This window comes from Rattus norvegicus, chromosome 5 (assembly GCF_036323735.1).
Source record: "Rattus norvegicus strain BN/NHsdMcwi chromosome 5, GRCr8, whole genome shotgun sequence".
Lineage (NCBI taxonomy): Eukaryota > Metazoa > Chordata > Mammalia > Rodentia > Muridae > Rattus > Rattus norvegicus.
Window position 1 is genome coordinate 151,857,629 of NC_086023.1, and position 24,133 is coordinate 151,881,761.

At 52.4% G+C, this 24,133-nt stretch overlaps 1 protein-coding gene and 1 long non-coding RNA gene across 5 annotated transcripts in view; one reads left to right on the forward strand and one right to left on the reverse strand.

The window, feature by feature from the left end:
- Positions 1-15,202, reverse strand: Extl1 (exostosin-like glycosyltransferase 1). The gene is made up of 11 exons (NM_001107985.1): positions 14,375-15,202; positions 7,999-8,089; positions 7,694-7,801; positions 6,221-6,340; positions 5,451-5,583; positions 5,169-5,275; positions 4,187-4,276; positions 3,438-3,524; positions 2,753-2,913; positions 1,627-1,795; positions 1-1,470 (listed from the first exon to the last, which is right to left on the reverse strand). The coding sequence occupies exons 1-11, from the start codon at positions 15,136-15,138 to the stop codon at positions 1,288-1,290; spliced, it is 2,013 nt and encodes a 670-aa protein (NP_001101455.1). The 5' UTR covers positions 15,139-15,202; the 3' UTR covers positions 1-1,287.
- Positions 1,339-24,133, forward strand: part of LOC120103006 (uncharacterized) — a 26,675-nt gene continuing 3,880 nt past the window's right edge. Inside the window, exons 1-4 of one of the 4 annotated variants that reach the window (XR_010066661.1) lie at positions 1,339-1,477; positions 5,903-5,995; positions 7,323-13,269; positions 22,125-22,280. This is a non-coding gene — a long non-coding RNA (uncharacterized LOC120103006). Of the gene's footprint in view, positions 1,478-5,902; positions 13,270-22,121; positions 22,281-24,133 lie in introns of all 4 variants that reach the window. The other 3 variants (XR_005505041.2, XR_005505042.2, XR_005505043.2) reach the window with 3 other exon arrangements.

Sequence of the window (24,133 nt, forward strand, 5' to 3'; positions counted from 1 at the left end):
GAGTGGGCAAGGACACGTGCTTTATTTCGGAAGCGATAATTCCAGTTCCAGGTGGATGAACCCAGGAAAAGCAGCCTCCCCTCCCCCACTCCACTCTCACCTACAGGACGCTGAGGACAGCTCTCTTCCTCAGGACCAGCCCATCTGCCAACAACCCGAGCTCCAAGTGTTTGGGTCAAAGTGGAGTTCTGTCATATTCCTCCCAGGTTCTCATACTAGGGTCTGCACACACCAGTGCCCCATTTTATCGGTAGTCTTTAACTCCATTTCAGTCTGGCACTGTGGCTCACCCCTGTAACTCTAACACTTGGAAAACTGAGGCAATAAGACTGCTGTAGAGTTCCAGGCCAGAGTGGGTTACAGACTCGGACCTTGTCTCGCCTCCTCCCCCCTCCCGACCCTCTAAATTCAAGAAGCAGTCGGGGAGTGTAGTGCATGAATTTAATCTCAGCACTCAGGAAGCGAACGGCAGGTGGATCTCTGTGAATTTGAGGCCAACCTGGCATACAGAGTGAGTTCCAGGACAGCCAAGACTACCCAGAGAAACCCTTACTTGAAAAACAAAAACAAAAACAAACAAACAAAAGCAATAACAAACTATAAAGAAAGCAAAACCAAACTTCATTCCTTTGGAGGGAGAGAAGTGCAGCAGCTGACCTCTAGTGGTCAATATTGGTAGTGCAATGCTGCTGGTCACCCAAGATTCGGCGTCTGCCGTGAAGCTGGCACGCAACACCCAATCCTCTGGTTATCCCGGACTCCTGACCTCTGTTCACTCTTGATTGATCCTGGCAATCCTGGTGACTGCATTCTACGTTGACTCCAGGGTAAGGGACAGCGTATTGTCTAGTGCACATTCTGCCCGTGTTCCCCCACGCTGGCAACCAGTTAATACTCTCGCAGCCATTGCTCAAATACGCACAATGCACCTGCCAGACCAAAGAGAGGAGGGCAGGACCCGTTCTCCGGAGCTCCCAGGCGGGTCCTGGGGCCGGGTGGTGTGCTCAAGGCCACTGGGCGGGAATCGTGCGAGGACTTCGAGACCACCAAGGAGGTGAGTGCGGGTCAGATGTGGACCAGGCAGAGATGCAGAGAAAGCCATTTCGGGGAACAAGATGAGCCTGTGCACCATCCTGTACACCGGCCTGTACGAAACGTGCCAAACGCAACCCCACCGCAGCCGGGGAAGGTCCGGGTTCCCGGCCCTCAGCAATCCCTATTGTGATTGGCCAACCAGGACAGGACTTTGATCTGTCTCGTGTCCAGCAGGCAGTTAGAGCGACTCGCCTAGGGTTTCTCTAAACTGCGATACTTCTTGCGTTGCACTGATACCGGGTCCTTGAACAGCACCGGATCCAGACGCACTCGAGAGGAAACCAGAGGCATGTGGCCCAGCCCTGCTGCTAAACGGTTGATGCAGTCCTGATCCAGGGCCTGAGGCTCCGGCACGGGTCTTGGACCCTCAGAAGCCTAAGAGGTGAGAGGGAAACGTGTCCGTGAGGTTTGTTTTCTGAACCCTCACCCTGTTGCAACAAGATTTGGATTAGAGTGTGAGGAGACTCCGCCCTCTTTTCGGTACCCAACGGGCGCTTTCCGAGTGGGGACCAGTCCGTGGAGTCGCCTCACCATTGGTGCAGCCTCCTGGTGCTGCCTGCTGTAAGGCACCTTGATAGGGGGCAGTTTGGTGACGGTTGCTACCAGGAAGTTCATCAGGATGTCAACACAGGTGGGAGTCTCATCGGCTATGCTCCTCAGGGCTTTAGGCAGGGAGTGAGTGAAGAGGGTGTGGTAGTATCTGTAAGATACAGAGTAAGCCTTTGGGGAGGGGGACAGGAAGAGGCTGCAGGCAGGATCCATTTCCCTTCCTTTGACCCCAGATCCCAAGTTCCAAGACCTGTACCCGATCCCCTAGCTCCTCTCACAGGGCATTCCCATCCTGGGCATGACCCACTCTCCAGGTGCCCTGTGATTTAGGAGGTGGGCAATGATTCTATATTTGCCCCAGTCCCTCCTTGGGGACCTCTTTCTGTGTTCCCAAGTCTGAACTCTGACAGACTTGGTGACAGGGAGAGTGCTAGGCAGTTCCAAAGCCACCAAACATGGCTACCCAAAGGCCAGCTTCAGGGAGGCTGTGTACAAGCTGGACCCACTCTGCACCCATGGAGGTTATCCTCTATTCTGAGAACTCCATGCAGAGCCTCTGGGGGAAAAATCTACAAAAAGTTTCACGATACATGCATGAGGTCTAAACAGATTAAAGAATCACTTTCCAAAGGCCCCAGAAGCCAGGCCTGGTGGTGAACGGCCCCAGAAGCCAGGTCTGGTGGGGAACAGTACCTGTAAGCTCAGCACAGAAGCAGAAGATCACACACCTGAGGTCAGCTTGGGCTACATAGGGAGGCCCTGTCTCTGAGCCAGGGTTCCATGTTCCTGGGGCTGACCTCAAACTCACTACCCAGCTGACTGTGACCTTGAACTCCATATCCCAGTTTCCACAGGACCAGCACTAGGATTACAGATGTGCGCTCTCATGCCCAGGTTTGGCAGATACAGTGTTAAGGTTAGAAACCAGGACTTTCGAGTGCTAGGGACTCGAAACAAACAAACAAACAAACAACACTCTCACCAACTGGGCCATATCCCCAGCCCAGTTCAAAGAGCAAAAACCAATCGGGGATGAGGATCCCACCCACTCCGGGTCAGGACCGTGGCGTAGGGCCCTTTCTCCCTGCTCTGGGGCCAAGGTTTGCACCTGTGGTAGAAAGCCGCGGTGGTCAGGACCATGGAGAATTCATTGGCCATCTCAGCACTGTAGCCCCAGCCCTGCCGGGCCTCATCCCAGAAGTGGCTCCACGTCACAAAGCCCACCATCCGCTCAGGAAAACTCTGCCACACCACAAAGGCAAAGTCCACCTGCAGAGGGAAGGTGAGGTGTGAGGAGGGGTTTCCTGACCAGAACCCTTAGAGCCTAAGGTGGCGAGACCAGCCTGGCTGACTACGGTTGGCGCAGGGCTTAGCGCACAGGGGATTAGAGCATTGCGTGAAGTCCATAGTTTTTTGGTCTTTTGGTTTGGCTTTTGGTTTTTTGAGACGGGGTTTCTTTGTGCAGCTCTGGCTGACCTGGAAATCAATCTGTAGACCAGGCTGGCCTCGAGCTCACAGAGGTCCACCTGCCTTTGCCTCTCCAGTTCTAGGATTAAAGGTGTGCGCCATTGCCCGGCTATTAATTACTTGAAGTTTTACCGGAAGTTTAACGTGAGTGTCTCTGAGGAGACTTGGAGGGAACTTTCCCAACCAGGAGCTCTGTATTAGACTTCTATTTGGAGGCCACCACAGCAAGAGGCATGGGAGCTCAGCGTGTGGGAACCTGAGGGGGCTGAAGTGCCCTTGGGCTCCATTCACACCATACTGGACATCTCCCGGGCCCAGCCCCTCACCTCACTGGTAGAAAGAGTGCTCTGAGCATCAAGGCTGAGGATGACATTGGTGCTGATGTTGCTGTACAGGAAGAAACGGTCGCTGACCTGTGGTGGGGCAGAGGGAGTTTAGGGCGACTCAGCCATGAGAACCACCCCTCAACACTCCCCACCCCCACCAAGTATGAACCCTTCAGATAGGGTGTAGAAGAGGGAGCCAGGATTACGGAAGCCTGCCCGCAAGCCTAGTTTATGGTTTCCTGCTTTGGCTCTAAAAGCTAAGTTCCCTCTGCTGGTATTCCACTCCTATTAAGCTCAGACCATTTATTTGAAAGAATCAGACTTGGTGCCAGCATGTGGTGCATGGGGCCCCTGTGATGCCATTTCCCAGGTTCCCAGCTCCCACCCCCTCCGAGTGCAGTATGCTACCCTCTCTGGTATTTCTCCATGAGCCTACGTTCCTCCCCACACCCTTTCCGGGACATCCACACAGTCTCCTGTCTCCTACATCTCAGGAACCCCAGTGCTGTGGAAGTGTACTCCCCAGGGCCAGGGAGGGAAGGGCGTTTTACACTGCTGGAAATGGGGACCCCAGGACCCTGTACAACAGCAGGCAAATCTGTACCGCTGAGCCTCACTCTAGTGTAAGATCATTCCAATCAGACCTGTAGCTAGAACCCAATTCCTTCAGACCCCTATAGAACTCCAGCTTGGCTCAAAACATCCTGTGGCTGTCCTCCCTGGTCCCTAGTGGGAGTCCTCCCGCTTACCTTCCTGTGTCCCTCAATGACTGTTAGGGGCACTGCTGTCTTGGGCCACCTATCAGGGGGTGGCTTCTCACTGTTCCAGAGGATCAGGATCTGGGAAGAAAGGGGACTTGTCTGCAGTCTGGGATTGGATTAGAACGGGAGTCCCCAGGGTGCTCTTTCTTGGTGGATGGAGCACAGGGAACAGCTACTTATGAGCACATGACAGGTGGGGGCCGTGGGATTGGCCTTATGACGGGCAAGAGTTCTGGCTAAGACCGGAATGGTAGTGCATGCCTGTAATTCTAGCATTTGAGAGGCAGAGGGAAGCAGATCTCTGAGTTCAGGGCTAACCAGGATTAAATAGTAAAACTGTCTCCAAAAAATCTTTTTAGTGTGGCTGCCCTAGACTGGGTTCTGATTGATTGAGTGAGTGAGTGAGTGAGTAAGTGAGTGAGTGAGACAGGATCTCTCTGTGTAGCTCTGGCTGTCTTAGAAGTCATCATGTGGTTCTGACTGGCCTTGAATTCACAGTCCTCAGCTCAAGGGCTGGAATTCTAAACATGTGCGACCATACCTAGCAACCTGTGTCCTCTGGAAGTGAGATTGGACAGTGTTGGTACTAGGGGCTGCTGGTGTTAGGAATCATGGAGAGGAGTCCTCTCCTGCCTATCCCTTGATCCTTAGCACTTGAAGCCCCAGGCCTGGTCCCAAAGTGACCGTTGAGTGAGAGAACGCTCAAATGAAAGAAGAAACGAATGAATGCTTCTTTCTCCAGCCTCACCAAGAAGCACCAGCTTTCCAGGGGCTTCACCAATTCTGATGGTGTTTGGAGAAAGAACAAGAAACCTGATTTGAAGTCAGCAAGAATCTTTGGAAATAATCCCTGTGCCTCCCCCATGATGTGTGGTTATCTAGGGCCTTGCTCTGTTTGCATTCACCCTGGATCCTAGAACCCCAGCTGACGGGGGGGGGGGTGGTGGAGTGGGGTGGGGGGGGGGCAGACCTGGGCACAGTGCCGGGAACCTGCCACTTCCTGGATGAGCTTCGGCGGGGACTCTTCGGAGACGCCCACCCAGATCACGGCGCTGAAACTGCTCCCAGGGCTGGAGCCTGGAGAAAGGAGACACTGGTGTTAGGAGGGAGAAGGTGGAGCCCCTTGGAGGCTTTGTTGGGGGACCCCAAAGAACCAGAAGCGATGGAGTTTGAGAGAGTGTCTGGAGATGAAGCTGGAGTGAATCTGGGGAAAGCTGAGACGACCTCATGTTGTCGGACTCCCAGAACATACCCAGTTGCAGATGATAAAAGGGGAAGTCTTGAAGGCTCGTGGAAAAAGTGGGCAGAGCCAGGAGTGCCCCCGGGGGGCTATTCCACATCAGTGAGGGGTGAGCTGATGCACCCCAGATCCGGTCCTGAATGATCTGTGGAAAGACAAAGTGTCTTGCAGGGGGACAGACAGCAGAATGTGGGTGGGACCTATGAAAGAGCAGACCCTGAGAGGCGGGGCCCGAGGAGAGGCGGGGCCTAAGGAGAGGCGGGGCCTGAGGAGAGGGGAGCGGGTTGTGGGCGAGGATAACTACCAGGAGCTTTTAGCTCAGACCTTTTCCTTCAGGCTTCTTCTAGGGGAGAGACTTGGGCACAGAGCAGCTAGCTGAGTAGCTAGAGGCCAGAAGAGGCGACTTCTGTAGTGGGAATCAAGTGAGAGACTCATGGCTTTTCTTCCTTTCTTCATTCCCACAGACACAACTGTGGGGTCATGCCATTCTCTCGGGACCCAAAAGTCAGAAAAAGCCAGACTCTTTTGGAAGTCGGCACCCCAGACTGCTTCTGCCAGTGAGCATATACTTGGAATCCATTGGCTACAGTGGTCCCCAGAGACAAAGGAAAGCTCAAGATTGGTGAAAGACATTTGCCCAAAATCACGCTGTCACGACTGTTCCCTCACTGTTGCATCCAGGGAGGAAGCAAGACGGGAGGAGGGAGACGGGAGACATCTAGAAAGATGGAGAGGAGGAGGGCTGAAGGGGAACCCGGGCCCCTGCAGGTGAACCCCCTTACCTCTAGGGTGGTATGAACGACTTTTTCCACTGAGGAGAAGTAAGCGGTCCACAGAAACTGGGTCTGCTGGCGCAGGGCGAGAACCCGCGAAGGGAGCATTTCACGGAGCGCAGCCAGAACCTGGAAGCACAGAGGGAGGGAGAAAGAGAGGAGGCCTGGGGTCCAGCCTCCTTACTGACCCCGCTTAGGAGAAGACTCCTCTTAGAGCTCGGGGATCTGGACACTTCTAATGATGTGCACCCTGTGTTCAGGGTCGCACAGGTTTTAAGTGACACTGTGAGGTGGCACATACCTGGAAATCCTGGCACCCAGGTGACTGAGACAGGGGGATCTTGAGTTCAAGACCACCTGGGCTACATAGGGAAGAGACCTTGCTTTAAAAACAAACAAAAGAAAGGAAGGAGTGGCTGGGGATGTGGCTCAGTAGAGAAAGAGCCAACACAGCATAACATGGACCAAGCCCTGGGCTTGCTCCCCAGCACCACATAAACTGTCACCATTGACACAAGCCTGCAATCACAGCATCCAGGAGCCAGAGACAGGAGGATTAGAAGTTCAAGATCCTCTAGGCTGTAAAGGGAGTTTGAGGTCAGCATGGGCTACATGAGACCCTATCCAAAATACCAAGGCGAAGAGGGGGCAACAGTAACTGATACAAAGTCCCCAGCCCCAGTTTCCCCATCTGTGGAATGGGTGCATTAAACCATCTCCCTCCCTTGCATGAGGTTGTAAAGACTCAACTAGAAAGTGTTCATTTGGGGCTGGGGATTTAGCTCAGTGGTAGAGCGCTTACCTAGGAAGCGCAAGGCCCTGGGTTCGGTCCCCAGCTCCAAAAAAAAGAACCAAAAAAAAAAGTGTTCATTTAGTGCCCAGACCATGTGGAGACTGTCTGAATGACTGAATGATGGTAGCACTGTGTGTGGTGTGGTGTGGTGTGTGTGTGTGTGTGTGTGTGTGTGTGTGTGTGTGTGTGTGTGTGAGAGAGAGAGAGAGAGAGAGAGGGGGGGGGGGATCCCAGGCTGGCCTCAAACTTGCTATGTAGCTGAAAATGACTTTGAATTCCTGATCTCCTGCCTCACGGACCCGTTTGTTGGGATTGTAGGTGTGGGACCCCAGCTAACAGACGGCCATTGCTCACCTGCCTGCCGGCCTCCACCCAGCTCCCCAGACTTCTCATGGCAGCTCACACAGATTCTTCAGGCCTGGGCAACTTTCCTTTCATCAGCTGGAAGAGCCATGGCTTCTTACCTATTTATTTCCTATCAGCTGAGATCTAACCTACCCCATTGTACAGATGGGGAAACTGAGGCAGAAAGCGGCTCACAACTGCTCTCAGCACATCCACAGGCCCCCACCTTCATCTACATCTCTGAGAGCCCCAGAAGAGGGGGGGCAATAGGTATAGATATGACTGCTAGAAGGGGGCCGGGATCCTGGGGTCCCTCCCCTGACATGTCCCCCACCATGAGCTACCTGCAGTGGGAGCCTCTCATCCGCAACGATGGCTGCTTTGGTCCAGTCGATGACTTCAGAGAAAGGCAGCTCCCAGCGGGGGCTGAGGAGCACAGGGATGCAGCCAGCCTGGGGGGGGGGGCAGGGCAGTCATTGGGGAGCCTAGCCCACTACCCCAGGTCACCAGCAGCCCCGCCCCCGTGAGGGAAAGGACAAAGAGGAGAGTACTGGGGGGGGGGGGCAGGGACCCTCCTTCCTATGTGCAGGTGCCCAGCATTTCCTGTTAGCTCAAGGAGAGGCTGGGGAGTGCTCAGATTGGGGTGTACCTGAAGGGCTTGGAGAAAGCAGGAGGTAGCAGATCGGTGGCCAGGAATGAGGCAGAAGGTGACATTGGGAAGTATCTCTCCTGGGTAGGTCCTGAGAAGGTACAGGAAGGTCTCTGGACACAGGAGCCTGAGACACCCACCCCTCACCCTGGCAGCTCCAGTGGCCCCTGGCACCTTACCATGGCATTCCCTCAGTCACAAGACGTTGACCCCACTGTGTCCTCAGACACACAGCCATACACAGGAGATATAACTTGGTTATAACAGACATAACCAAGAGCAGCGACCTGGTCTCTCTGCTCCCTGCTCCATGGGGATTCAGAGACCCTGCCTGCTAGTTCTGTGTCTGCCCCTGGTGGCCTGAGGCAACTCTCTCTTCTTCCTTGTACCTCAGTTCTCTCGTCTGCAAAATGGGGGTGCCTGGATCTCCGGTCCTTCCTTTCACTTCTGCTCTGGCCTAGGCATCCTCACCTGAGTAACCCCCACATCCAGCCCTCTTCCTCCTCACCTGAGTGACCCCCACCCTCAGCTCTCCCCACATTGGTAGCTCAGCCATGAAAGGCTTCTCTGTACTGAGGTGGGCTGGGCCTCCAGCCTGGAACCGCACAGGAAGCTCTAAGACAGGCCTCCTCTGTTCCCCCACTCCTCCCCCAGCCCCAGGACCGTGATCAGGTTGTGCCAGGGATTCTGTGAGGGAGGTCCCAGAGCCACAGCCCCCTCAGAGCCACCTCTCTGGTACTGCCAGTCCAGGGAACCGATGGCTAGCATCCTGCTGGGGAGGGAAGGACCAGAGGGACCCATGGGTGTGCACAATCCTCAGTAAGGTGCATGAAGAGGACCACTCAAGACCCTCCCCAGTGGCTCACTGCTCTGACCTCCAGCAGACAGATCTGGGACTATCCAGCAGTGCCTCTGGACAGTTGGGGAACCCGAGCCTCAAGGAGAGGGACCCCGACTGTGGTTAGAACTAAGTCGGCCAATTCCAACCCCAGGTTTTTCAGCTATCATGAGGGATATGTCCAGGGGTGCACCAGGAACCTCTGGAAGGAACCACAAAGCAAACTTGACCCCCACCCTTATCACATCAAAAGCTACAGTACTGATTAGGCAGCCCCAGCTCCCTCCAGTAAGCTATAAGGAACTAAAAGGCCCTAGCTGAAGACTCCAGGGAGCCCACAGAGAGAAACAGACTCATCAGACTGTACCCCTTGGCCTCCAGGTCCCCTTTAATCTCTCCTTTGGATGTCCTCTCCCCTCACTCTCTGCCTCATCTACTTGGGGGAATTCCTTTGGCTTTATGTCACCTTCTCCAAGAAGCCCTCCTTGATACCCGAGCCAACCACCACTCCTGGCACAGTTCTAAGTGCTTTGCTCGTAGGAAGGTCGTTCTCACAGCAGCCCCTGAGATGGAAACCACTGCTGTATCATCCTATCTGACAGTGAGGGAACAGAGGCCTGAAGTCATGCTTAGCTTTGAAATAGATCAGACTCCAGGCTGGAGAGATGGCTCAGTGGTTAAGAGCACTGACTGCTCTTCCAGAGGTCCTGAGTTCAAATCCCAGCAACCACATGGTGGCTCACAACCATCTGTAATGAGATCTGATGCCCTCTTCTGGTGTGTCTGAAAACAGCTACAGTGTAATTATATATAATAAATAAATAAAATCTTTTAAAAAAGAAATAGATCAGACTCTGAAGCCTCCCTCTGCCTACCAGTGTACCTGCTTCCCAACAGGACAGAGTTAACTGAGCCCAGGGGTGGAGGGACTGGGGGTTTATGGGAGATGGTAGGCAGAGGTTGAATGAGTAGCTTTGTGGGGCTCAGGAGAGAGAGAGGGAACTTGTGCTTCTGTGAGCTGACCACCAAGAAGTCCAAAAATGTTTTGCTGGGGTTTTTTGTTTGTTTGTTTTTTTCTTTTTCTTTTTCTTTTTTTTTGGAGCTGGGGACCGAACCCAGGGCCTTGTGCTTGCTAGGCAAGTGCTCTACCACTGAGCTAAATCCCCAACCCCAGTGTTCTGCTGTTTAAGGTATGCACCATAGGCCTAGGGTTTCGAAGCCCAGGGTTAAAGTAATGGCTTTGCCCACGGTCGTGGAGTTCACCAGGGCCTGACCTTGGCAGAGCCACACTGTGATTTCCATGGATCCTGAGCACTTTAACTTTTGCTGTTACTCCTACCCTGGGAGAAAAGTTTATATTTAAAAAATACATTTAACTACTGTGTTGAAATAAAAGCAAATACTGTCATATATTGGAACGTTTTCTTTCACCTAAGCATTCAGACATTTTCTTTCGAAGCTACTTTCCTGTGGCCTCAAAGTGTCCCTGGGCTCCACAGATCGTCCAAGGGTTCAAGCAGGGATGTGGAAACTGGATTTATACTAAAAATGGGAGAGATCGCTAGGAGTGGTGGCACACACCTCTAATTCCAGCACTCAGGAGGCAGAGGCAGGTGGATCTCTGGGAGTTCAAGGCCAGCCTGGTCTATAGAAGTTTGATTCGTGGACCCATATAAAGATGGAAAGGCAAAACCAGCACAGTTTTGTCCTCTCTCTCTCTCTCTCTCTCTCTCTCTCTCTCTCTCTCTCTCTCTCACACACACACACACACACACACACACACACACACACACACACACACGAAGACAAAACTAAACTTCCTAATGTGGAGGGGAGATGGGAATGTTGTTCAGCAATTCAAACGCTTGCAGCACAAGAGACCTTGGTTTCAGGCTGAAGAGCTGGCTCAGCAGTTAAGGACACTTCCTGCTCTTGCAAAGGACCCAGGTTTGGTTCCCAGCACTCACACAGTAGCTCACTGGAACTCCAGTAACTGGAACTCCAGTTCCAGGGGATTCAATGCCCTCTTCTGGTCTCTGAAGGCATCTTGCATGCATACCGTACACATAAACACATGAAAGCACGCACACACACACACACACACACACACACACACACACACACAAAACAATAAATAATTGGTTTTTGGGTTGCTCTTCAAGACAGGGTTTCTCTTCATAACCCTGGCTCTCCTGGAACTCCCTCTGTAAACGGAGCTGACCTTAAAACTCCAAGATCCACCTGACTTGGATTAAAGGTGTTGGCACCACTGCCCAGTTCTAAAACCATAATTTTTAAGAGCCTAGACTCTGGGTTCCCCAGCCCCCCGGCTAAACCCATCTCAACATGAGGTATATGCAGATGGATCTCTTGGGTAAGCTGACTGATTAGAGCAGGCAAGCGCTGGGTTCAGGTGAGGGACCCTGCCTCAATGTATCAGAGAGTGAGAGAGGAAGCAGCAGTCAACTTTGGGCTTCCCCATGCACATACATGCATGTACATGCATGTGCATGCATGTGCAGATGTACCCCCGACATGTGCGGCTGCATAAATGTAAATTAGCATGCACGTCTGTCTGCACACCACAGGCAGGTACGGAAATTTAAAAATGGAGAAGGAGCCAGGCATGGTGGCCAGATACCTGAAGTCTCAGTGGAGGCGGGAAGATCGGGAGTTCAAAGCCATTTTCATGCAGTCTGGGCTATAAGAGACCCTGTCTGGAAAATTCCAGACAAATGAAAAGAAGAGGTGAGTAGAAGTACATACACCCTGTCTATACAGAGCTGCCCAGAAAAGAAAGACACCCGAGACACTGCAACCAGTGCTCTAAGGAAGGAAGGAGAGAGACCTGGGTGGCTGGGCCAGGTGGGAGGGGGACTTTTGACTGTGTACCCCTTTGTACCATTTGGAATTCTTCATCCTGTGAATGAATCGCCTATTCATAAAAATAAAGAAATTGTGATTTAAGTGGGTGGGCGCTGATTCCAAAGTGCAACAGGATGTGGATTCAATTCAACCAATGTGGAAAAACACCGGCACCTCGGAGCCACAAGTACAGTGTGGACTCCCAACCCCACTCCAGCTTCTGAGTGCTTCCTGGATCAGAAAAGTGAGGGCCTCTGATACTCCTCCACACACAAGGCTCTGTGCTCTGGGATGGGGACTGAGAACTCCTGTGGAGGATGCTGGGGGAAGCAGCAATGATTGAGGGAAGGGTAGGCACAGCTCCTTCCCCTGGAGAGCCTCCTCCACCACCACCTGCCTGCCTACCTGGAACAGTGACTGGGGCTGAAATACCTCTTTCTCTAGCCAGTACCTGTTTATTCAGACTGTCTTCTGGGGCTGGCCTCTCTCTATCACCCTGTCCCTATGCTGTCTGGCTTGGGCAGCTGCCAAATACTTCTGAGAAACTAAAGGCAATACCATGCAGCATATCTTGGAAAGAAAGGTATCATGGGAAATGCTCCCAGAGCAGAAGGGAGGTGCACACACCTGTAAAGAGCCCCCACCCCACCCCCACCCCGTACTCAGGAGGCAAAGGTAGTAGAATTACTGCAAGTTCGGGCCAGCCCTGTCTAACTTGAGCCTTCCAGGTGGGTCAGGGAAAAACAGAAGAAAAGAAAACTACAGGAAGTAATCACAAAGTATCAGCACATAGCAATAACCATGGTTAGCTCAAAGAGGGACTTCCAGAGTCAGTGAGTGCACAGCTCAGTGGTACAGTACTTGCCTAGCCTGTACACAGCCCTGGACACACACACACACACACACACACACACACACACACGCACGCACGCACGCACGCACGCACACAAAAAGATGGCCACCGGGGTTGGGGATTTAGCTCAGCGGTAGAGCACTTGCCTAGCAAGCGCAAGGCCCTGGGTTCGGTCCCCAGCTCCGAAAAAAAGAAAAAAGAGAGAAAAAAAAAAAAAGATGGCCACCCCCAGCAATAGTAAGTTTTTAAGACTACTGTTTCTAGTCACTGGAGAGTTTCTGTCAGGCTCTGGGTCTGAAGAGCTGGAAGTTCTCTAGTCTCCAGAAGGGCTGCCATGGGAATGACAGAGCAGGCTCCCAGGTCTCCCAAGTGCCTTGAGGAAGGCAAGGATTCTGTTCCCTACAGATTCCCCAGAGCTTCAAGCAGAGGCAGAGCTGGATCTTGGCCAGGGGAGGGAGTCCTGAGGGAAGCTGAGCTCAGAATAGCCACGTTGGAGGACCGGGAGGGAAACCACAGGAAGATGAAAAAGAGGAGACACCACGGGGACCATAAACTCTGGGGATTTGGAAAGGGAGCCTTGGAACCCACAGCCTGCACAACCTTGGAAGGAGACAGCTGAGTGACCAGGTTCATCACCTGAAGTGTGCCCCAGCATGGGCAGAGGGAAGCCTCTACCACACAAGGTCTCCTTATGTCTACGCAAGTATCCTCAGAGGTAGGAAGTTCTTTAGATCTCTAAAACCAGAGGCTGTTATTTCCTTGAGAGATTAATCTCCAAAATTAGACACAGGAGAGAACAGGTTCCAGCTGGGACCAGCTACCAGTCTCCATGGCTCCCCTGAGGCCTGGGACAGGACTGCTCCCAACTCTTGCTTAAAACTCAGAAGCCTTCAAAGACAGTTCTGTGTTCACTCTGGCTGGGTGGCCATGGGTAAGTTACCTAATGTAACTTTAGAATACAGACACCTTATCGACAGCAGTTAGAATGACTTTATTATACATAATTGTGGGGGGGTGTAGAGATTGAAGGTGGGTGTCTTGTTCAGTTCTGTGAATGAGTGGGGTACCTACGTGTCTTGGACCATGTATGGATGTCAGAGGACAATTTCTAGCAATCTCTTCTCTCTCTAACTTGTGGGCTCAGGGGACAGACCCTCCAGTCCTCAGGCTTGGTGGCGAGCTCCTTTGCCCATTCAGCCATCTCTCTGCCCCCAGGGTCTCTCACTGGTCCTGAAACTCACCCAGTCAGCTAAGCTGGTTGGCCAAGTGCTCTAGGGATCCTCCTGTCTCTACCTCCTCAACACTGGACTGACTCGTGGGGTGGGGGTGTCTCGTGGGGTGGGGGTGGGGCCTGAACTCCTGTCTCTACATTTGTAAGGTAAACAAACACCTATGGCTGATCTACCTCCCCCCATCCACACCCTTGCTTAGGTGGGTGCTAACACCAAGTGAGTGGTATACAAATGTCTGTTACATAAACGTTAGATAGAGTAGGAGGGACCAGCACACCAGGCATGGAGGAGGTGGGAGTGGGAGGCAGGCTTCTTATGTTTCTAAGATCCCCAAAGGAGAATTCCAAAAAATCTGCCTTTCACACCCTTGGAGACGTCATCATTCCGTCTTGGTGGAGGTCCGTTCTACCGTTCTACCGTCTTAACCCTATCTCTCCTATGCGGCTGAGACTGGTTTGTCCCTACAGGATGACAATCTGACAATCTTAACCCCTTACTACATCCGCTGGACCTGCTCCCGTCCAGCAGCCGCCTCCCACTCAGGAGTTCCCTCCCACTCAGCAGCTCCCCAAGGGTAGGTTTACTTACTGTTGGGGTCCAGGATCTTGTTCACAGTTCCTGTCCCAGGGGCAGGCTGAGGCGTGGGTGGTTGTAATACGCCACCTGCCCCTCTCCTCTGCTACCGCCACTAAGGTGGCCCCAGGCTGGGGACCGTGCCGCTGCAGGCTGCCAGGGGCCCCGCCTTTCAATGGGTGAGCTTCAGGGAGATACGGGAGCGCTACATCGAAGCCTGGTCGGAAGATGTCCAAGGAGGGGCTAGCCTCAGCTACCATCGCCTGTCCCAGCCTGGTGCAAGGGGCTGGGTAGAGACTGAGCACCAGATGGTTCCGGCCTCCGTTCCAGTTCGGAGGCAGGGGCCCGCATGCTCCTCTACGGTCCTGGCTGGGGAGAAAGAGGAGAAGGCAAGCCTCCGCTGGGCTGAGTGCATAGTAGCGGGAGCCCTCCAAGGAGTCCAGGATCCTGCGCTGAGCCTCAGTGGTCGGACCAGCCGCGGAGTGTACAAAGATCTTGAGGACTTTCCCCCTACATTTGGAGGTGTCAAAGCAGGCTCCCCAGGTGCAGCTGCTCCCCCGGGAGACTCGAGGGAGCTGTTGAACATCTTCTTCGGGGTTCGTCTCAGGCTGGGAGAAACTCTGTAGGAAGGTAGCATCCAGCCAGCGGGGCCAACCTTGGGAGCGCCCTGGAAGAGGACGGGGAGACACTGCCAGGCGAAGGGGGAAGACTCCTAGGAGGATGAGGAGGAGCCAGAAGGCTGACAATGCCAGCCAGAAGGACTTTCTTCTCCACAGCATGTGGCCACCCACAGCTAGGGCTAGAAGGAAATTAGGAATTTCTGTAGCAAGTAGGGAAGGAGGCGACCCCAGGCCGGAGGGAAAATCTGGCAATCAGCCTTCTGGGTCCAGCTCTCACCACCATTGAAGGCAGACTCCCTGCCTAAGTTCGACCAACCATTGGCCACCTGTAGGATTGACCCCGGGTGGGAGGTGTAGGGAGGCTCTGGCTTCCTAAATTTGCCTTCCCACTCTCCGACTGCTTTCTTTGCCTTCCTGAAACCTAGCCAGCCTTTGCCCTCTCATCGGGGCCTCTGCCCTGGGTCACTGCTGGGGCTGATGCAACTGCAACCCTTGTCCAGACCACAAGACCGTGTCCATCTGCGCTGGGGACTGCACCCCTGACCTTGCCCTTGACCCACAGGCAGGCTATCTATCTACTAGACTATAGAGAATTCTCTGGGTTCATGAGGGGCTGAGGGGTGGCCAAGGAAGATGTGGAAGAAGGCAGGACTGGCCTCTCTCACTCTTCCCTCTGCCCCGATAGCCCTTGAAAAAGCCTGGCTACCCCTGTGCTTGGTGGCTGGCCTTCTGTGACAGAACTATAAATAGACCTTGTGTCCATGTGGGCCACCAGAGCCAGCTGAAGTTAGAGCCTGAGTGCATCCCATCCTGCTGGCTGGGGGATGAAAGATTCGGAGTGCTGGTCTTCTTTCCCTCAGCGATGGCCCTAACCCAGGTAGCTGTCCTGCACCCTCCGGCTGGGAGCTGTCACAGGGCAGAGGGCAAGACCTACGCTCCTGCTCCTGCCCCACAAGTCCAGCCGGCAGCTCCAGGTCCCACTCCAGAGGGTAGCAATCTGGTCGGTCCAGATCTCTTTCGCAAAGGCAGCCTGGCCCCGCCCCCGCCAGTTCTGATTGGCTCCTGGCTAGGAGGCAGGGTCTCCAATTAACCCCTTGTAATCTCTCGCTGTGGGAACCGTTTCGTTTCGTTTTCGTTTTGAGACCGGTGTGGGGTAGGGGTGTGGGGAATTGGTGTCAAACCCACCTTGCAACCAAAGAACCTGTGTTTCTGATCAATCTGTCTTCACCTCCGGGTGCTCGGGTTCCAGCTATGTTCCATCACGCCTGACTCTGGAAGATTAATAATGGTCAGGAGGGCACCACACCTCACTGGTGCCCCGTGGATTGACAGCTTGTTTCTCTCCAAGGTCTTTACCAATGGTTCAAAGTAGACATTTATCTGTCTTTTTTCCTCCTCCTCCTCCTATTATTATTATTATTACTATCATTATTATTGTTATTGTTATTGTTATTATATTTTTTAAAAATTGATTTTGTGGTACTTGGAGTAGAACCCAGGGCTTTGTGCACACTAGAAACGTGTTCTATCGCTGAATTACATCACCAGCTTTTTTTTCTTTTTACCAATAAGAAAAGTGAGGCTCAGAGAGGGGATTGATTCTCCCGAAGGCGACCCAGCTTAGATGTGTCCAGGTGAAGATTTGAACTCAGGGCCTGGCCTGATGGGGCCTCTGCTTGTCCCCTCGCCACTGAATGGAGCTGGGCACGGGCCCTGCAACTATAAAATGGATTAACAGCATCCCCCTTGGAGGGTTGCTAAGGTAGGTCCTAGAAGAGCCCTTGGTGGGCTGTCCTTCCACAAGGAAGTATCCTTCCGCTGACCAGGGAGGTCTGCTGATTTGTGAGGTAAACATTGTCTCCTCAGTGAGCAGCCCCAGGACAGGGCACAGCCATGTGCCCCCAGCAGCATTCTCAAAATGGAATCAAGAAGGTATGGGACATTAAGAGGTTGGTCGCTCCGTGATAGACAGCTGCTCAGGCAAACCGCAGGCTTTCTCACTCGGAGGACAGGTGTGGGCATGCGCTGTTGCCATCCCACCAGGCTTGGAATTGGCAGAAGGTTCCCTTCCTATAGGAAACTGCCTTACTCTCCTGAATCAGAGCAGGACCCTCCTCCAGGTTCGCATGCCTGCCCTCCCCTCATCCACGTTCATTCATCTAAGAGATTCCTAGCATCGTAACTTGGATCCGGTTCCCCGGGAGGCACTGGAAGTGCTATGGGGACTAAGAGAAACCGCGCAGGTGACCATGTCCAGAGCATGCTGGAAACGACTATAAAGGAGATACTGTTATCATTCCCATTTTACAGAAGAGAAAGTTGAGGCTCAGGGAACTTGAGTAACTTAGCCGGGTCGTAAGCCATCTATATGTCTTCCCTTTTATTCGGAGGCAGTGTTTCTCTATGTAACCCTGGCTGTCCTAGAATATACAATGTAAACCAGGCTAGGCTTGAACTTGTAAAGCTCTGTCTGTCTCTGTGTCCGAAAGTGTTAGGATTAAAAGTATATGCCACCATACCGAGCTCTCCCCTTTTAAAAAGTATTTATTTTTATTTGGCGTGTGTGAGTGTTTGCCTGTGTGTGTGTGTGTGTGTGTGTGTGTGTGTGTGTGTGTGTGTACAGCGTGCATGCCAACTTGTTCCTGTGGGGGCCAGAAGAGGTGTCGGATGCACTGGAACTGAAGTTGCAGATAATTGCGAGCTGCCATGTGGCTTCTGCGAACCAAAGCTGGGTCCACTGTGAGAGCAAGCGCTAAGCCGTTCTTCCAGCTCACCATCCATTCCTTTAACCACTAAACAGGCAATCTGCCTGGTGGGATGGACCTTCCTCCACCCCTGTTGTTAGAGAGTGTGTGGCTGGGGGGACCTGACAGCATACGGGGCTGCTGCACCCAGGGGCAGAGAAGGCCTCTGAGGCGTGACCTTGCTCTTAGGACAGGAAAGGAAGCAATGCAGTTTTGCGTTGTATTTTGCCCGCACTGGAATGGAACCTTGGGACTTCCTGGCTGGATAACTGCTCTCCCACTAAACTACTACAGTACTAAAGCTGTACTCCCAGCTACATTTCTGTTTGGCTTGCTTCGGAGGCTGGCCTTGAACGAGCTATGTAGTCAAGAATGCCCTTGAACTTCTGCTCCCCTTGCCTTGACCTCCTGGGTGCTGTGATTGTGGGCTGGCACCACCACGACTGGGTTTATGTGGTGTCACACCTAACCCGGAGCCCCCTACATGCTACACCCTACCAACGGAGCCACTCCCAGCTTCAAAATACGCTTTTGAGAAAAATCACCATCACAGTGAGGGAGTGAGAAGAAATGGTCACCTCCTCTCATTCCACAGTTATTTAGTGAGCGTCGTCCTGTGGGTCGGGCTGGCCCTGTGGGGAGCAGGTAGCTGATAGCATCTTGACTTCATGGAGGATTCTTTCCCAGAAGGAAACAATGAAAATCTTTCATAGTGTCGGGAAAGGGTAAGAAAGGCAGCGGCGTCAAGGGGCTTACGGTAGGCCTCACTGTGAAGCTCTCCTCGGAGCTTCAGAGAAAACTGCTCCACACAGAGACAACAAGGGGACAGGTTCAGGGGCAGGAGAGTGCATATGTGACCTGTTTCCCCAGCAATAAACAGACTCCAGGCTCCCTATCTAGGGTGCATAGATGTATGTGTAGTGTCTTTTCAAGAAAAGATTCCTCACACCAGAGGGATATCCCATCTGACTACCACCCTACCCCCAACCCTGGGCTCATGAATGGTTCATGCTGGAAGCATGCTTCCTTTGCATTGCAACATACACACACATATACACCAGCACACACACATACACACATACACACACACACACACCCTCCCCCTTACCACACATACACACAGCAGCACACTCATACACACACCACATACATACAAGCACACACGTCCTCCCAGCACACACACATACACACACCCAGAACACACACACCACACACATAGCAGCACACACATACACACATCACACATATACACACACATCCTTCCAGCACACACATATACACGTACCCAGCACATACACATACACACTTATACACATACACACACCACACACACATACACACACATCCAGCACACACACACACACAAACATACCACATACATTCACACACCCAGCATACACCCAGCACACACTCAGCACACACCCAGCACACACACACACACACACACCACATACATTCACACATCCAGCACATACCCAGCACACACACACACACAAACATACCACATACATTCACACACACACACACATACCACATACATTCACACACTCAGCACACGCCAAGCACACACACACACACACACACACACACACACACACACACCCTCTTCACCTTCATTCCCGCAGGGGAGAGTCTCAGGCCTACTGGGCCTGGGCTTGTCTAAACCCAGTCCCGAGCTTGCAGGCTTGGGTGGAGGCAGAGAAGAGGGGTGTCCTCAGCTCATCCTAAAAACAGACTTGGCTGGGGTGTGTGAAGGACTCCCCGGGCACAGTCATCAAAGCCACTTGGAGGCCCATGCCCTGTTGCTGGCTGCTGATTTATGGGATGGAAACTATCATCCTGTGGAGCAGGGAGTGGGCAGGGCAGAAAGATGAGGACAGAGGGAGGCAGAGTGCAAGTGGGGAGGAGGCGAGGCTCCTTTCTCTCTCTCTCTCTCTCTCTCTCTCTCTCTCTCTCTCTCTCTCTCTGTGTGTGTGTGTGTGTGTGTGTGTGTGTGTGTGTGTGTGTGTGATCTTGAGAACTAACCAGTGCTCCAGGATCTCTAAGCTCAGTGGTGTTTGCCTCACAGCTAAGGTAGCTTCACCTCCCAGCCTGGGGACAAGTGTTGCTTCCTGCCTGAGGCACAGGGACTCAGGGAACGGGAGCTTAGGTCAACTCTGTGGAGTTTGGTCTGAAGCACTCCAGTCCTCTCCCTCCTTCAGTTTTTCTCAGGCTGAGCTGACGACCCTCAGAAAGACTTCTATAACCTTCTGTGAGGAAGGGCCCAAATGTGAACAGGCACGGCAGCTGACAACAGTACAGGCCAAATGTTCCCAATAAGCTGTGCCTTCCTGGGCAGGTGACTGTCCCTCTCTGTGCTTCTGTTCTCTCACCTGTATAATGGGGATGCTCAGAATAGCTGTTTCCCAATAGTCTGCAAACAGTGCCTGGCAGGCCTCAAATAGATGGATTCCCAGGGGCTGGGGTTTGACTCAGTGATAGAGCACTTTTGTCCTTTGTGCAAGGACACAGGTTCAGTCTCTGACCGTGCTGGCATGTACCTCGGCCTGCCATCCCACATCGTGTTGTTACCACCCTCCACCACACACTCAGCACGAGCTCCAGACTCTAGTGGGTCTCACCCTTCCTAACACTGCAACCCTCTAATACACGTCCTCATGTTGTGGTGACCCCAACCCTAAGATTATTTCTGTTGCTACTTCATACCTGTAACTGTGCGACTGTTATGAATTGTCCATATCTGGCACGCAGGATATCTGATACACAACCCCTGTGAAAGGGTCCTTTGTCCCCAGAGGGGTCGGGACCCACAGTTTGAGAACCACAGAGAGAGTCTTCTGGCATAAAAAGGACTTCACTTGAAAAGGTATCTCTGATTGGCTGCAGGCAAGTCTGTGGGTGCTCGTCCTTGGCGAGTGAATTGTGTGGTCCTGAACTTCGTAAAAACCAAACAGGCTGAGCAGCTCATGAAGAACAAACCAGGGCGCAGCCTTCCTCCCTGGTCTCTATTTCAGTCCGTGCCTCCAGGCTCTTCCCTTGAGTTCCTGCCCTGACTTCCCTGAATGGTGGACTACCAACAGGAGGGTGAAATCAACCCTGTCTTCCCCAGACTGCCTTTGATCATAATGTTCACCACAGCAACAGAAAACCAGCTAAGACATCGGCTCACCGAGGACGCCCCACCCCTCAGCCCCCAGCAGAGCAAACCGGCAGCTGGACTCTCCGACTCCCAGTCGCTAAGATTGTTTTCTATTGCTGCGATGGACCATGACCAAAAGGCAATGTGCGGAGGAAAGGGCTTATTTCTTCTTACGTCACTGAGGTAGAGGCAGGAGGATTGACAGTTTGAGGTGAGTTAGGGATGGATGTAACTCAGTTGGTAGAATGCTTGTGTACAGTACATAAAGTACTTGGTTCTCTCCCCGGTAGCACGGTGGTGAACACCATAGGAGGTAAACACAATAGGATCATAAATTCAAGGTCATTCACAGGTAGGTTTGGGCTAGCCTGGGCTACATGAGACCCTGTCTCAAAACAACAAAACAACAACAACAACAACAACAACTACTACTACTACTAATAATAATAATAATAATTTTATTCCACTCAAGTCTACCTTCTAAGTGGCCAGACCTGAGCTTCTCCTCATCCCTGTGTGGGTCTCTGCTTCCTGTAGGATGAACTTCTGTTATTCAGAGAAAACTGGATGTGGTAGAGCCTACATGTAATACCAGCAGACAGGAGTGAGGAGACAGGGAGATTGCTATGAGTTCAAAGCTAGCCCGAGCTATATATACATAGCTCTTTTTCTGTTTTTTTAAATTTTTTATTAATTTTTATTTATATGAATATACTGTAGCTGTCTTCAGACACATCAGATCTCATTACAGATGGTTGTGAGCCACCATGTGGTTACTGGGTTTTGAACTCAGGACCTCTGGAAGAGCAGCTGGTACTCTTAACCGCTGAGCCATCTCTCCAGCTCACATACATAGTTCTAAGCCAGCCTGGCTTTCCTAGACCCTGTCTCTAAATTAATTAATTAAAAAATTTAAAGTTGGGCAGTGTGGTCCATGCCTTTAATCCCAGCACTCAGGAGGCAGAAGCTGGCCGAGCTCTTGTGAGTTCGAGGCCAGTCTGGTCTACAGAGCAAGTTCTAGGATATCCAGGGCTACACGAGAAACTAAACTAAATAAATAAAGCTGGAGGCCGTGGAGGTGAGCAGCCACTGTACACAAGTCGGCACTTACACCTCAGGCTGCAGGCTGAGTTCTGAGGCATGGCCATTCCCAAGGGACAGAGTTCTTTGAAATGCAGGATTGGACAAAGCAAGTAAGTAAATTTCAAAGCTTGATCCTGAAATAATTTTATTCTCCCCTCCACTGCGTTCCACTAAAGTAGACTCTGACGATATCTGAAGTCGTGAATCCCTCAAGGGAGTTCCTGGACCTTCTCAGAGCTGTCCACACCCAGACGCCTTCCTGTCAGCCCTGACCACCTGGGGATTAACCAGAAGAGCCAGGCTGTTACCTAGCAAGCCGGCTGCCTCAACCCCAGGTAATTAAGAGGCTGCCTTCCAAGCAGAGGCAAGAGGATTCATTTCTCCTCCTCTCCCCATCCCCAGGGATGGCTGCCAGGCATCTTGAGTGATGTCAGCTCTCTGTGAGTGCCTTGAGGAGAGAGTCTGCAGAGGGCTGGGGACTGGGGTCGGGTAGGGAGCAGGCCCAGAGGTGAGCCCTGAGGAGAAGACAGAGGGACCTCAGTTCCACAGTCCCATTTCTCTCAGAGTCTTGGCTTACCTCTGCAGCCTGGCTGTGTTACATGAGGTCATTGCTGTGGTAGCTGACCGAGCCTGTGCAAGAGCTGGGCCCAGACAGACAGAGCCCCATTCAATTCTCCTAACTTCGAGAAGAACTAGGCCTTCTACCTTGGCTTCCGGATAAGGGGAGGGAAGATGGCTCTTCAGGGTGGCCTAGCTAGTGGAGAATAGGGCTGGTACCCAGAGCGTGATCTGACATCAGCTCTGACAAACTCTTTACTTTCTCCGCGGATGGGGGAGCAGCTGTGTACTGAGTCCCACTATGGGTCAGACATCGAGTTCACTTCCTGTACATCTTGAACCCTGGGGGTATCATGGCCTAAAAATCCCTTTATTAAGCCACCAAGGTCATTGTGGTAGTTCAGGACACAACAGAGGCTGTGGTGGGACACACACATGAATTCCAGACTAGGAGCAGGATGGGCCTCTTAGAATGTAATTGGCACCTTCTCTGGTTGTCCATAAATTCCCCCCCCCATGCCACTTTCAAACAAGCCTTGAAGCCTAGTACCCATCTCTTCACCCCTACTCCCCGTCCTTGTTCCCACCCCTACCTACCACTTGGCAGCAGGATCACAGCACTGGCCTCTGTTCTCCCTGTCTCCTAAGCAGCCCCCACCCCAGCTTGGCCTGGATCCTTACCAAGGCTCTCTTTGTGAAGTGAGAGTCAGCAGCGGGCCCTGGAGTGAACTGGACTTTTCGGAGGCTTTCCACTGAGCTCAGAGCTCATCCCTGTCACCTCCTCAGCTGGCCCACTCACAGGGCCACTGTTCTGCTTTGGCCACCAGGACCAGGTACCAAAGACCCAGGGACAGTCCCTAAACCCCTGAAATGGTACAGATAGGTTGGCCAGGCCTAACCTTCCTGTTGCACCTCCCTCCCATTCCCAAGGAGACCACACTAGAGAATCCTGCCTCCCGGCTGTTCAGGTAGTTCTCTGGATGCTCTCCCAGGGCATGATGTCAACCCTCCTCTTGAGATCTATGAGAAGTCTTCTAATGGAAGATGCTGTGATTTGTGGCCCTTGTCATATTTAAGTGATAGTACAGCCAATGTTTACTTATATTCTTTTGTGTGTATGTGGTGTAAGCATAGGGCCGTGTGTGTCAGTGTTCCTGTGTCTACATGTCTGCAGAGCCCCGAGGCTGACATTGGGAGTCATGTTCAATCACTCTCCGCTTTATTCATTGAGGCCAGGTCTCTCAATCAAATGCAGAGCTCACCTATAAGGCTAGTTCAGCCATCCAGCTTGCTCCGGGTTTCCCCTCTCTCTTCCTGGAATTACAGGTGGGCTGACACACCCAGCTAGTATTTACGTACGTGTGGAGCAATCTCTTTATCGGCGGGGCCATCTCCCCAGTCCCGGCAGCCAATGTTTTAAAGCCAATCCCAGACTTAGAATAAGATACACATGTGCCGTGTATGATGACACACGCCTGTGGGCAACACGCAGCTTGCTGAGGCAGGAGGATTGCTGTGAGTTCAATCCTAGTCTGGGCTTCTAGCAAGACTGTCTTAAATTATTCTTCTCATCCCAGTGACAGAACACCAGGTAGGGAGAAGGTCACTTCAATGTTGTGTGTACTGTCGT

Bases quoted from the DNA above. Each gene is read 5' to 3' on its own strand.
- Extl1 (NM_001107985.1), bottom strand. From the start codon at position 15,138: ATGCTGTGGAGAAGAAAGTCCTTCTGGCTGGCATTGTCAGCCTTCTGG. The intron at 5,584-6,220 runs GTAAGGGGGTTC...GTCTTTCCACAG, and splicing joins TCGTTCATACCACCCTAGAG to ATCATTCAGGACCGGATCTG. The intron at 4,277-5,168 runs GTCTGCCCCCCC...CTTTCTTCCCAG, and splicing joins GTTCCCGGCACTGTGCCCAG to ATCCTGATCCTCTGGAACAG.